Here is a 13,794-nt window from a genome sequence, read left to right as displayed (position 1 = left end):
TACCCCCCTCTTAAAAAGCATCGACCCGATGCTGCAAACAAACGAAGTTAATAAACAAAAGCACTCGTAGCAAAGAAAAGAACAAAAATGAAGTGCGTCAGCGTCCGTAAAAGGGTTTAAGGCGCACCACGTGGACCACTTCAGATCGTGCGCGGCGCCGCTGTGAATGCGAAATGCCGTCTGGCACGACCTCATAGTCCAGAGCGCCAATACGTCGGATAACCTTGTAGGGTCCGAAATAGCGTCGGAGTAGTTTCTCACTGAGTCCTCGTCGGCGTATCGGTGTCCGGACCCAAACACGGTCGCCAGGCTGGTACTCGACGAAGCGTCGTCGGAGGTTGTAGTGTCGGCTGTCGGTCCTCTGCTGGCTCTTGATTCGCAGCCGGGCGAGCTGTCGGGCTTCTTCGGCGCGCTGGAGATACCTAGCGACGTCAACATTCTCTTCGTCAGTTACGTGCGGCAGCATGGCGTCAAGCGTCGTCGTCGGTTTCCTGCCGTAGACCAGCTTGAACGGCGTGATCTGTGTTGTTTCTTGCACCGCCGTGTTGTACGCAAAGGTTACGTAAGGCAGGACCGCGTCCCACGTCTTGTGTTCGACGTCGACGTACATTGCTAGCATGTCGGCGAGGGTCTTGTTCAGGCGCTCCGTGAGACCATTCGTCTGCGGATGGTAGGCAGTTGTCCTCCTGTGGCTTGTCTGGCTGTACTGCAGAATGGCTTGGGTGAGCTCTGCTGTAAAAGCCGTTCCTCTGTCGGTGATGAGGACGTCTGGGGCACCATGTCGCAGCAGGATGTTTTCGACGAAAAATTTCGCCACTTCGGCTGCGCTGCCTTTTGGTAGAGCTTTAGTTTCAGCAAAGCGGGTGAGATAGTCCGTCGCCACGACGATCCACTTATTCCCGGATGTTGACATCGGAAACGGCCCCAACAAATCCATCCCAATCTGCTAGAATGGTCGGCGAGGAGGTTCGATCGGTTGTAGTAATCCTGCTGGCCTTGTCGGTGGTGTCTTGCGTCGTTGACAATCTCGGTATGTCTTGACGTAACGGGCGACGTCGGCGGTCAGACGCGGCCAGTAATACCTTTCCTGTATTCTCGACAGCGTCCGGGAGAATCCGAGGTGCCCAGCGGTTGGATCGTCGTGTAGGGCGTGCAGTATCTCTGGACGCAGCGCTGACGGTACAACAAGAAGGTAGCTGGCGCGGACTGGCGAGAAGTTCTTCACGAGTAGGTTGTTTTGAAGCGTGAACGAAGATAATCCACGCTTAAATGCCCTAGGGACAACGTCGGTGTGCCCTTCCAAATACTCGACTAGGGCTTTTAGCTCCGGGTCCCCTCGTTGTTGTTCGGCGAAGTCTTCCGCGCTTATTATGCCAAGGAAGGCGTCGTCATCCTCGTCATCTTGCGGCGGTGGGTCAATGGGGGCGCGTGATAGGCAATCGGCATCCGAGTGTTTTCTTCCGGACTTGTATGTTACAGTGATGTCGTATTCTTGTAGTCTGAGGCTCCACCGCGCCAGCCGTCCTGAAGGGTCCTTTAAGTTAGCTAGCCAACACAACGCGTGATGGTCGCTGACCACTTTGAATGGCCTGCCATAGAGGTAAGGGCGAAATTTCGCCGTAGCCCAAACGATGGCGAGGCATTCCTTTTCGGTTGTAGAATAATTGCCTTCCGCTTTTGACAACGACCGGCTAGCGTAAGCTATCACGTGTTCATGTCCATCTTTTCTCTGGACTAGGACGGCACCGAGGCCTAGGCTACTGGCGTCAGTGTGTATTTCGGTATCGGCGTGCTCGTCGAAGTGCGCAAGTACGGGCGGCGACTGCATGCGTCGTTTGAGTTCTTGAAATGCGTCGGCCTGCGGCGTTTCCCACTTGAACTCGACGTCACATTTAGTTAGCTTTGTCAGCGGCTCAGCGATGCGTGAAAAGTCCTTGACAAAGCGCCTATAGTAGGCACACATGCCAAGGAATCTGCGCACTGCCTTCTTGTCGGTTGGCTACGGGAACTTTGCGATGGCAGCTGTCTTCTGTGGGTCGGGGCGTACTCCTGATTTGCTGACCACGTGGCCTAGGAACAAAAGTTCATCGTAAGCGAAACGGCACTTTTCCGGCTTCAGAGTGAGCCCTGATGACTTGATGGCTTCTAACACTGTTGCAAGCCGCCTAAGGTGATCGTCGAAATTTCCGGCGAAGACAACGACGTCATCCAGGTAAACAAGGCACGTCTGCCACTTCAGTCCGGCTAACACCGTGTCCATGACGCGCTGAAACGTTGCAGGCGCCGAGCACAGTCCGAATGGCATGACCTTGAACTCGTAGAGGCCGTCTGGCGTGATGAAGGCAGTCTTTTCGCGATCTCTCTCGTCGACTTCTATTTGCCAGTTGCCAGACTTGAGGTCCATCGACGAGAAGTATTTAGCGTTGCAGAGCCGATCCAATGCGTCGTCTATCCGTGGAAGGGGGTACACATCCTTCTTCGTGATCTTGTTCAGTCGACGATAATCGACGCAGAAGCGTAGGGTTCAGTCCTTTTTCTTTACCAGGACTACAGGAGAGGCCCACGGGCTTTTCGACGGCTGGATGATGTCGTCGCGCAGCATTTCCTCGACTTGTTGCCTAATAGCTTCACGTTCTCGCGTCGAAACTCGGTAAGTGCTCTGGCGTAGTGGTCGAGCGCACTCTTTGGTTATTATGCGATGCTTTGCGACTGGTGTTTGTCGAGTCCTCGATGACGTCGAAAAGCAGTCTGTATCGTCGAAGCAGACTTCTGAGCTGTTGCTGCTTAATCACGGGGAGACTTGGATTTATGTCGAAGTCTGGCTCGGGAACTACGGTCGTCGGGGTAGATGCAACAGAATCCGAGAGGACAAAGGCATCGCTGGTTTCCTGAATTTCCTCGATGTATGCGATCGTCGTGCCCTTGTTGATGTGCTTGAACTCCTGGCTGAAGTTTGTCAGCAACACTTTCGTGTTTCCTCCGTGCAGTCGAGCGATTCCTCTTGCGACGCAAATTTCACGGTCGAACAACAAACGTTGGTCGCCTTCGATGACGCCTTCTATGTCAGCGGGTGTTTCAGTGCCGACGGAAATAATAATGCTGGAGCGCGGCGGGATGCTCACTTGATCTTCGAGCACACTCAAGGTGTGGTGACTACGAGGGCTCTCCGGCGGCATCGCTTTATCTTCCGACAGCGTTATTGACTTCGACTTCAGGTCGATGATTGCGCCGTGTTGGTCCAGGAAGTCCATACCGAGAATGACGTCTCGTGAACACTGTTGGAGGATAACGAAGGTGGCAGGATAAGTCCGGTCATGAATGGTTATTCTTGCCGTGCAGATTCCAGTCGGCATGATGAGGTGTCCTCCAGCGGTCCGAACTTGAGGGCCTTCCCATGCAGTCTTAACTTTCTTCAACTGGGCGGCGATGTGTCCACTCAATACGGAGTAATCAGCCCCTGTGTCCACTAAGGCGGTAACTGCGTGGCCGTCCAGAAGCACCTCGAGGTCGGTGGTTCTTTGTCTGGCGTTGCAGTTAGGTCTTGGCGTCGGATCACGGCTGCGTCGCGTTGACCTGTGGCTGGTATGTGACGTCGTCAGGTCGTCTTTCGTCGTCGCATTCTTTCTTTCCAGACTTCGTCGGGACGGCGGCGTGTCGTTATGTCGTCGAGGTAGTTTCTTCGGCGTCTTCGTCGGCGGCGGTGGGTCTTCGTCAGTTCGACGGACAGCAACCGCACCTCCATCGGTTGCTGCTTTTAGTTTTCCGGATATGGGTTCGCTGACCGGCCTCGGGCTGGGCCAGTGAATGGTCGGCGCTGCGGCGACATGTAGCGGCCTGGTGATGGCGAACGCGACGGTCGTCGAGAGCTCCACTGAGCAGCCGCGAGGTAATCAGCGATATCGGGAGGGCGTTCACCTTGCTGCGGGCGCGGAGCGTTGACGGCGAAACCTCGCAGTCCCATCTCCCGGTATGGACATCGTCGGTAGACGTGACCCGCTTCTCCGCAGTGGTAGCACAGCGGGCGGTGGTCAGGAGCGCGCCATAAGTCTGTCTTCCTCGGGTAGCTGGGCAGGGCGACGGGTGGGCGTGCTGGCGGCGGGGGTGGTCGACGGAATTGCGGCGTTACAGGGCCCTGTCGCGGTCGCGGAGGAGAACCTTGACGGCGTGCGACGGCGGCGTAGGTCATCGCTTCTGGCTGGGGATGCGGTAATTGAGGTTGCACCTCCGGAACCCCAAGCGACCGCTGAACCTCATCTTTGACGATGTCAGCGATCGAGGCCACTTGAGGCTGCGACGACGGGAAGATCTTCTGGAGCTCCTCTCGTACGACTGCCCTGATAGCCTCACGCAGGTCGTCGGAGGCCAGCGATTGAACGCCGGCATCGTTTGTAGAGTTGGTGCGGCGGTCGAATTGCCGGTTTCGCATCTCGAGTGTCTTCTCGATGCTAGTGGCCTCGCGAAGAAACTCGTCGACGGTCTTCGGTGGGCTTCGTACCATCCCGGCGAAAAGTTCCTCCTTTACACCACGCATCAGTAGCCGGACTTTCTTTTCCTCGGACATTTCCGGGTCGGCGTGGCGGAATAGGCGGCTCATTTCTTCCGTAAAGATGGCAACGTTCTCCTTTGGTAGCTGCACTCGGGCGTCCAGCATAGCTTCAGCCCTTTCCTTGCGCACGACGCTTGTAAAGGTGCGCAGGAAGCCGCTACGGAACAGGTCCCATGTTGCCAAGGTCGATTCCCTGTTCTCAAACCAAGTTCTGGCGGCGTCTTCTAAGGCGAAGTAGACATGCCGCAGCTTGTCGTCGGAGTCCCAGTTGTTGAACGTCGCGATGCGTACGTAGGTCTCCAGCCATGATTCCGGGTCTTCAGTCGCTGCTCCATGGAAGGTTGGTGGGTCCCTAGGTTGTTGTAGGATAACGGGGGACGTTGGGGCAGCCATTGGGGTTGTTTTGACCACGATCTTCTTTGTCGACTCAGGTAGAAGTCCGTGCTCTGGGGGCAGTCCTTGAAGTCTGCGGCTAGCACGCTGGTCTTGGGCGATGTTGGTTTGGTCCTCGGGCTTCGGGCTTGGATCGCGGCTTTGCGGGGGCGTTCGGTACATGAACGCACTAGCACCTCCACCAGATGTCACGTGGTGGTGACGTTAAGAACACAGTGGCAATACTGTGAAAGGCAAAACTAGATTTTATTGGGCGAACCTGTGCCCACAAAACAGGCTACACTTATAGCACAACGAAAGCGGCGAACACAGTCGGCGATCGTCGAAAATCTGATCAGCGGGTCAAGCGCGTCGGCTTTTATAGAGCAGTCGTCGAATGTTCCAGACTAATCGTTCGGACCCGCGTGCCTTCCACAAAGTTCTACACCGTTCGCGTCAGGTGCTGAAATCAGATAACATAAGGTTCGGCGACAACAAACAACGGATAGAAGCATCGATAACTTTCCAGAAACGTCGGATACATGCAGGCACGTCCGTCGCTGTGCGATTACAGTTGTTAAGCGGCAAAACGTGGTCGCCCGATAACGATAAGTACACGTGTCAATATGCTGTTTTAACCACAGGAACCATTTAGTAAAAGAAACTTAGGAGCAGGCACCTGGTAATGCAGATGTGGTTTCGACTGCCATCAGCAGCAAGTTGCCTTTTCATCAACATTAATTTCTCATTTTACTTATTCATCTAAGTTAAAACAAGAGCCATTTGTCTGTTGGCTTCATTATGTTCCGCGAGGACACAGACCATGTAGGTATCAGTCATGGGAGCAATATTTGTAAAAGAGGTGCTTTGTAATCCCTCGCTGGAGAAATAGTGAATTGGCATCTCTATATATCAACCCATGAGTCCCTAGAGAAATCCCCTGTACTGCGGACCCCTTACCCCGAGCGAGTCCTCAAAGCAGACATAACACACTCCCAACTTCATATACATTGAATTTGTAATAAGTACCATCACAGCAGCAGAAAATTACTGGGCAACGATAGAATGCAAACCAGGCTTGCCTCGGGCTAGACGATCGTGCAACACCTTATCCTGAACACAACAGGTAATTTGAATCGGAAGGCAGCTACACTAAAATGCTGTTCTCAGAACAAAATAAACCTGTTAACTGACCCACCCATCTCTGCATTTCTTTTATGAAAGAAAGACAGAATGCACCATTGTCTGCATAAGCAGATCCGTCTATTGAATTGTGACTTATTCAAGATCTGAAATGCTTTGTTATGCATGTTTACAAGCCATAGTATGACAGATAATCCTTGTCACTCTGACAGACAAGTGCAGCCAAGCTAAGTCTGCAACAGAATCCAATTTCTGAATTAGACTTTGGGAAAAAGTAAATTAAATTCAGAAGTCAGGCTCTAATTGCAGAACAATGGCCAGCACCTCATTTCAACACTCCAGACACTTGATGCAGAAATCTATTGTGCTAATGAGCTTTTGGTGGTGAAAGCTTTTGTTTTGCAGGAAAGCGAAGTTGCCAGTTTTGCAAAGTGTTCATCATGTATTATCCACAGTCCGCGAACTGGTCTTTCAAATGGATTTCCACTGTATGTCCCATACTTGTAATGAAATGTAACAGGGAATGCAATGAAAAGACATGTCGGGTTTGTAAAGGACGAAAATCGCCTGTGGGGAAGCGCGATTGTCCCGAAGAAGAAATTGGTGTGCAAGTTGGGTACAGAACCACTTCTACTGATGTAAGCCACCTTATAAACTTGCTGCGAAGCGGGTTGAAACTACTGCAAATTATCTCGCAATTTCTGCCTAAGGATGCTGGCAAATTTGAATATACGATAAACTACTGTCCAGTAAAAATGGTGCGTGAATATAAATACCTAGGCGTTTACTTTTGCCCCTCTTTATTATGGAATCGGCATGTAGATTATGCCGTAGGCAAAGCTTGTCGGAGCTTGGGATTTTTACGGAGAAATACACGTGCGTTTCCACAACAAACCCGGGAGCTACTATATAAATCATATGTAAGATCTGCGCTCGAATACGCATGCCCTGTGTGGGATCCTTCATCAGTAACCAACAAAGAAAGACTAGAAAAAGTTCAGTCCATGGCGGCAAGATATGCACTAAATATAGCAATGTATGACAGGCAGTTTAGTGCAACTAAATCTAAGGCAATGCTAAACTGGCAATCTCTCCAGCACCGAAGAGCGTTGTTTCGACTGAAGCTTTTGCACAGCATATATCACTCTCATACTCGAATTCCGCGTGACGTGTACATAAACCAGCCTCACTACACATCAGCACGCAAAGATCATGAACAGAAGATAAGAGGATACAAATGTAATACATCGTCCTTTAGCAGCTCGTTTTTCCCAAGGACCATCAGTCAGTGGAACCGACTTCCTTCCTCAATTGTAGGAATTTCTTGTCCTAACAAGTTCTTTTCTGCATTAAAAGCAATAGAATCTTGTGATCCCTAAGGCTTGGTAAATATACCGTGTACGTCTAGCAATCATCATGACCTATAAACAATCCCAGCTGCAAATGACATTTTCTTTTAGTGCCTTTTTTTTCACCTTGTCGCACTGTATCTTAATCACTACATTGTTTCTTTTTTTTTTTGCAACTTATTATTCGATGTGTTTTTGTTTTTGTTTTTTTTTTCGCTTTTTCATTATGAGTCTCTGTAATCATTGTGCTTTATGTACTCTTTTTTTTTTCAAATGTGACATGTGACATCTGCAACGTGCCTGTTTCTGATATGGCTGTGTGCAACTTAGCTCTGTGCTTTTCTTTTTTTCCACTTCTTTTTGTCGGCCTATAATAATGTGTTGTTGACTTACACAAATTTATGCAAACCTGCAATTTTGATGCTTGTGTTTCATCTGTACCCCCCCCCCCTTCTGTAATGCCTGAATGGGCGCTGTGGGTACTAAATAAATAAATAAATAAATAAATAAAAATAAGACATCAGCACCTTGTCTAGCGTGCCAGTGTTCGCATACAATTGCCACGAGTATAAGGAGCCATTCTACGCCTAGTCTCCGTGTAGAGTACGGGGCACGCTGGAATTTTGATAATTTTTTTTTTCTATGCAGTGAATCTGTTTTACAGGTTTTGCCAAAGGGTCCATTGGATTCCACAAACCGTCCGCTATTTTCAAGCGCCGTTTGATTAACATAATCGAACCACGGCATAAGGCCGGAGGTTTCTGTGCAAGCATGCGAAATCGGCCGTTTTATTAGGCACGTATCCTTTTGCACAACGTACATTCTCGTCTCCCATGAAGAATAAAGCTAGCGGAAGCTGGTGAACACGTTTGCTCTAAGTTGTGAACAACACGTGGCTGAAACATCTGTCTGAAGCGAAATGGTACATTCTGACCTCATTTTGTGGCACTAAACCATACCACTCGTACGGGACGGACAAGGATCACTAAAGAAGACTTTTAGATTATTTTTCAGCTGCATTATAGTTCGCATAGAATTCACGTTGCTTTTTTTTTTTACCACCACCGCAGGAGCAGCGTCGGAATTACTCGTGATACGACTCATTTATTTCCTGGCCGGCACGATTGCGTGTGGACTCTGCTGCCCTAAAAGATGCCAGAGATGACATGTGGCCGGGTGACACTCGCAGATCCCTGACAGACCTCATTCAAGGTCTGGTGTAGCTATTTTGCGCAAGTTGTGCATGAATTGTACGCTTAGTGTATTTTTGCGCTTCAAAAGAGCGCTCTACTCAATGCCATTCCGGAGTATAGCACATGTGCGCATGATCAGAGCTCATCTCGATATCACATTGTACGCGACCGATCACCTGGCCACACGTGCGCTCGCTGCATATTGGGCACGTGCCGTTAGCTACGCACATACTCGCACACGACGTTGACCCGTAGATGAGAATGACAAGAAAAACCTCGTACGAAAAAAAAGAAAGAGAAATGCGTACTCACATGCACGTAGGGAACAAGGAAGGCTACGGCAAGACTGGCGATGGCGATGGCGCGACGATGCCTAATATAGAACGTATCCGGGACGATAGACGATAGGAGAGAGAAAACCGAGGAACCGACGTTCTTTTATAGCCCCGAAATTTCTTGGCTTCACTATGCGCCACCTCTTGAATTACCAGTGCAAAAGTACATTATTACTTCATGAATTACGGCTCGTCATACGCAATGCAAACAAGCGCACCGGGAAGTGTGTTCGAGTCGCGCGGGTTGCACCAGAATCAGAGAATGGCAAAAACAAAAAAGTGTAATAATCATTGTTTTAATCCGATCCACAATCCAGCTTTCCGTGGCGGCTTCGCTACGGTTCGTATGTGATGTAGGTGAATCGAACGCACCTAAGGTACGTTCGATTCACCTGCACCAGTTCGCAAAGTGCTGCACCTCGCCATTCGTAACAAAAGGTGCAGAAAAAGCGCAGAGCTGATTCGCGATTATTTTGCGCCCTCTCTACGCTCTCTATTGTCGGCGCCGGCTTCGTGCAGACCACAGCCTATTCTTACACCGTGGTGCAGACGTACAGGTGCGAAGCAGCGGCGTAGCAGACGACATGGTCCATATGCGCAAGCGCCGTTAAAAGCCCGCATACGTGCATCTGCCGTGTCTACACATGCGCGGGTGTATGAACGCCTCAGAAGCTGATCATACCAGAAGTTCAGGATCTTTCAAACTTACGCACTCTGTACACATTAGTCGGACAGAACGCCTGCACCGCGTCTGCACCGCGTCTGCACCTTGTCATTCGTTTCGAGTGTCGCGCTGTGCCTGCACCGCAGAAATGGAGCTCCGAACTTCTCGCGAATCGATATGAACTGGTTCATAGTGGTGCGGGCGAATCAAACGGACCTTTAACACGAACGGACGAAGCTCCGTTCGATTCTATTTGGCTCATGTGCTAGCTGCTCGGCTGTTCCTTGCTGTGACTGACTGACTGCCCCACTGCGCTGCTGCTGCGCACGCCTTCGCCTCACTGTCGTTTTGCGTTTTTTGGCACGGGTTGCATCGTTGCGGCTTGGGCTTCTGACTCGTCTCTTTCGCACACCATGACTTCCAAGTGGAGAAAATGTAGAGTCGTAAGAAAGGAATACGACAATATATTGAATGAACTAGGACTCGCGCGGCTTGTTGCTGGGCCTTCATCGGTTTCCCTGTCCAACGACAGAGCTGCAAGCACCACCTTTACGGACAGTGCTCGCGTAGCGCCACTTTCGCCTCCGAAGCTGGGAAGCAGCAGGCAATCAGGAAGTTCAATTTCGATGGACCACGGCGGTGAGCCTCCACTCAAACTGTTGAACGAGCAGTCGGGAAGCGAAGCCTTAGTCAACAGCGTCTGCGGACAAGGTGCACCTTTTGTTGAAGAATTCCAATCAGAAATTGTGGATATGTCTTCACGTGAGCACAGCGACTCTGATAGTAGCTCAAGTCACAAAGGTAGTCTCCAACGTAGTAAATCTTGGGATGAGTCTAATGACTTTGTTGCTTCAGACAGCTGCACGGGGCCACATGAGAGAATAGCGCTCACTTGTAGCGCAGTGCTGTCTTGTGTATCTCCTGAACAAATGACAGCAAGTGAAGAGTTTGCTGTCATTGCTTCTAAACATAATATGACTCATGCATGCATTAACGATGTCCTCGATTTCTGCCGTCGAAGAGGCTTCTCTGACCTTCCAAAGGATGCTAGGACAGTTTTGAGAACTGAGCGAAAAGCTCAGGTGGAGCAAAATTGGTCTTTTGTGCACTTTGGCCTTGCAGCAGGAATTCGTCAAGTGTTGCCGCCGGGGCAAGTAGTTCCAAGTGAACTGAAGCTACAGGGCAACATCGATGGAGTCCCTCTTTACAGAAGTAGCCAGCTTGCCTTTTGGCCCATTTTGTGCCGCATTACAAATGTGGAGGCATCACCACCATTTGTTGTAAGTGTGTATTGTGGTGCAGGGAAGCCACCATCTCTCCAGGATTATCTAGAGCCATTTGTGCGAGAGGTCTCGGAGCTTGCGTCTGAAGGGTTAAGCCTAGGAGATGTTCGAGTACAGGTGAGCATTAAAGCCATGGTGTGCGATGCTCCAGCAAGGAGCTACGTGAAATGTATTGTTGGCCACACTGGCTATTATGCGTGTGAGCGATGCAACCAAAAAGGGCGGGACATTGAAAACAAGGTCACATTTCCCAAACTGCACGCACCAACACGAACGAATGCATCATTTCGATCTCAAGAGAACAAGTGCCACCATTCTGGTTTTTCACCATTCCTATCGCTTGATGTCGACATGATTGCATTTTCCCCATCTGAATACATGCACCTCGTTTGCCTGGGATTAATGCGACGACTCTTGAAGAATTGGGTATGCCAAGGCCACAGTAATAGATTGAGCAGACTGTATCGTTGCCAACTAAATGAAAGCCTGCGAGAGGCATCCAAAGCATTTCCAACATATTTCCAGCGAAAGCCAAGGGGTACAGAACTTGATCGTTGGAAGGCAAGAGAGTTTCGGACATTCCTACTTTATGTGGGGCCTGTTGTCCTAAAGCCTCTTCTGCCTCCAACACACTACAAACATTTTCTAATGTTTCATGTAGGTATCAGAATTTTAGCATCACCTCAGTACTACTGTGAATACAATGATTTCGCCAAAGATGTGCTGAGGTACTTTGTTCAAGAGTTTAGTGAGCTATACGGAAAAAAACAGCTTGTGTACAATGTGCACTCACTAATTCATCTTGCCGACCAGTGCCGGGACCATGGCCCATTGGATCAGTTTAGTGCATTCCCTTTTGAAAGCTATCTTAGACGAACGAAGAAGTTGCTGCGATCCTCCAACAAGCCACTTTCACAGCTAAGTAGGAGAATCTCCGAACTGAGGCACTCGTCCGAGAACCAAGTCGAGCAGAAACTGCAACATGTGAAGCCTGGAGACTGCTTCCTGATTGACAGTGCTCCTGTGGTTGTTCTGGAAATAATGGGAGACCACTTCAAGGGTGGGATTTTACCACATGCCAGGGACTTTTTCAAACTTCCACTCAAGTCGTCTCAGTTGAATATTTGGCGCTGCAACACCTTAAGTAATAGAAGTAAGGTCTGGCCTCTTGATGACCTCCGGAATACTGCTCAGTGCCTGAGGCTTAACTACAAGCAAGGACATGTTGTTGTTCCTCTTTAGCACTTTCACTGAAGCTGTCAGTGGTTGATGGACTTATATTAACCCAAACTGCCATAGTAAGTCATCTGACTGCCATATTGCTATGCCTCCAATGGCCACAATGTCTGTTCTGTATGAGGCCGACAGTTGGGCTAGTTGGAATTCAAAGACAGACATTTTCAAAGAAAAGTTATCCTTTTGTCTCTGCACCTCTTCTCATTTTTCTTATGTGTTGGAACGTGTTCTTGTTTGTTCTATTGTCATTGTCGCGAATTGCCTATTCAAGCCATGTTCAAGCTATCTGCTTCAAGCTTCTTGTCACTAATACAGTCATTACCAGTATTGTCCAGAGTGCTTGAATGGCATCCTTTGACCTGCACAGGTGGCATTTTGTGGTAACACTGGATTCGGGGTAGCTTACAACTGTGTATGGAGTGCTGCACTGATGGTACTTCCCTAATCTTTCTCCTCACAGGCCTTCGTGTCTTCCGCAGCTGCAATTTCCTGAAGGCACTGCATTGCCACTGAGCAAAAGTAAAGATAACACATGGCACCTTCCATCAGCACACGCCAGGATGTGTTGTCTTGACTTTTGTTCCATGGCAACTTCACGCGCTACAGTTACCAAAGCCACAGTGGCCAGTAAAGTGACAAAGATAAAGGCAGCAGTGATCAGTGCAGCAGTGCAAGACCCAGTCCAATGACAGAGCTGCAAGCTCCCCCTTTGAGGACTGCACTTGCATAGCACCACTTTTGCCTCAGAAGCCGGGAAGCAGCAGACGATCTGCAAGTCCATCATATCAGTGCAGCAGCGTGTTCTCAGATGTAAGGTATCTAGAGCCAGGTGTTATCGGTAAATGTCGCCCAAGCAGGCTTAAGCATGCCGTTCAAGCATTTAAGCATGCTGATAACTGTACAACCCGGACAAATCGCATTTCAAGCCTCCAAGGTTCAGCCCCAGCTTTCATTTTTGCTTCTGATGTGTGTTCACATCAGGCTCATACTGCCATGTTTCTTGAGAAGTCACCGCTCTCACTTGGACACATCACAACCTCCACGACTTGGGTTTTGATTCACCCAGCAGAGCATCTGAGCCATCCAGTTCTGCAACACATAATCCAGCTGAGCCTGCACCTAACTTGCTGAAACTGTACTTGTGCTTAGGTACCTCCAGTTTCTACGTGTTGAAGTGCACTTCACCAGTGACAAGCTGCAGCATGGAACACTAAACGGCCCTTTTCAGGGCCGCCCAAACTATATGACTGGTGGGGACGTGGCAGCTCCTACTCTGCTCTCCATGACCCTCTAGAAAATTAGTATGTAGTTATGTATGTGTGTGTGCGAATAGAATATCATTTGGAATCTTGGGAAGTGCTTCTTGAAAAAATATATATACAGAACAGTCTTTCTTTTCTAGAATAAACAGAAGGAAAGAGCAAGAGAATCAACAAACCATCTCTTTAGTAATCACAGAAAATACTGCTATGGAATGAAAGGAAATTAAAAAAAACAACATAACTAGGCAACGTGAAGTCAACACGAAACCAAAGGTTTCCAGATTTGTGTTATCATGACAGTAACAGAGCAAAATGGCAATGTGATGCCATTTGAGACTTCATCTGCGCAAGTGTTGAGTGTCTTTTAAATGCTGTTGCAGTCAGGTTAAGCTTTCTAGTGCTAGGCACCCT

The 13,794-nt window shown here is 49.3% G+C and overlaps 1 protein-coding gene across 1 annotated transcript; it reads left to right on the top strand.

Annotated features, from left to right (window-relative positions):
- The first annotated feature begins 10,228 nt into the window (after positions 1–10,228).
- On the top strand, positions 10,229–12,127 carry LOC126539781 (uncharacterized). Its single transcript, XM_072284937.1, has one exon. It carries the CDS (start codon positions 10,229–10,231, stop codon positions 12,125–12,127), a length of 1,899 nt encoding a protein of 632 aa, XP_072141038.1.
- The last annotated feature ends 1,667 nt before the right edge of the window (positions 12,128–13,794 follow it).

The sequence above is a fragment of the Dermacentor andersoni genome, chromosome 10 (assembly GCF_023375885.2).
Source record: "Dermacentor andersoni chromosome 10, qqDerAnde1_hic_scaffold, whole genome shotgun sequence".
In the NCBI taxonomy this organism is placed as follows: Eukaryota; Metazoa; Arthropoda; class Arachnida; order Ixodida; family Ixodidae; genus Dermacentor; species Dermacentor andersoni.
The sequence above is the reverse complement of the archived record's forward strand: the minus strand, read 5'-3'. Positions and strand labels throughout refer to the sequence as shown.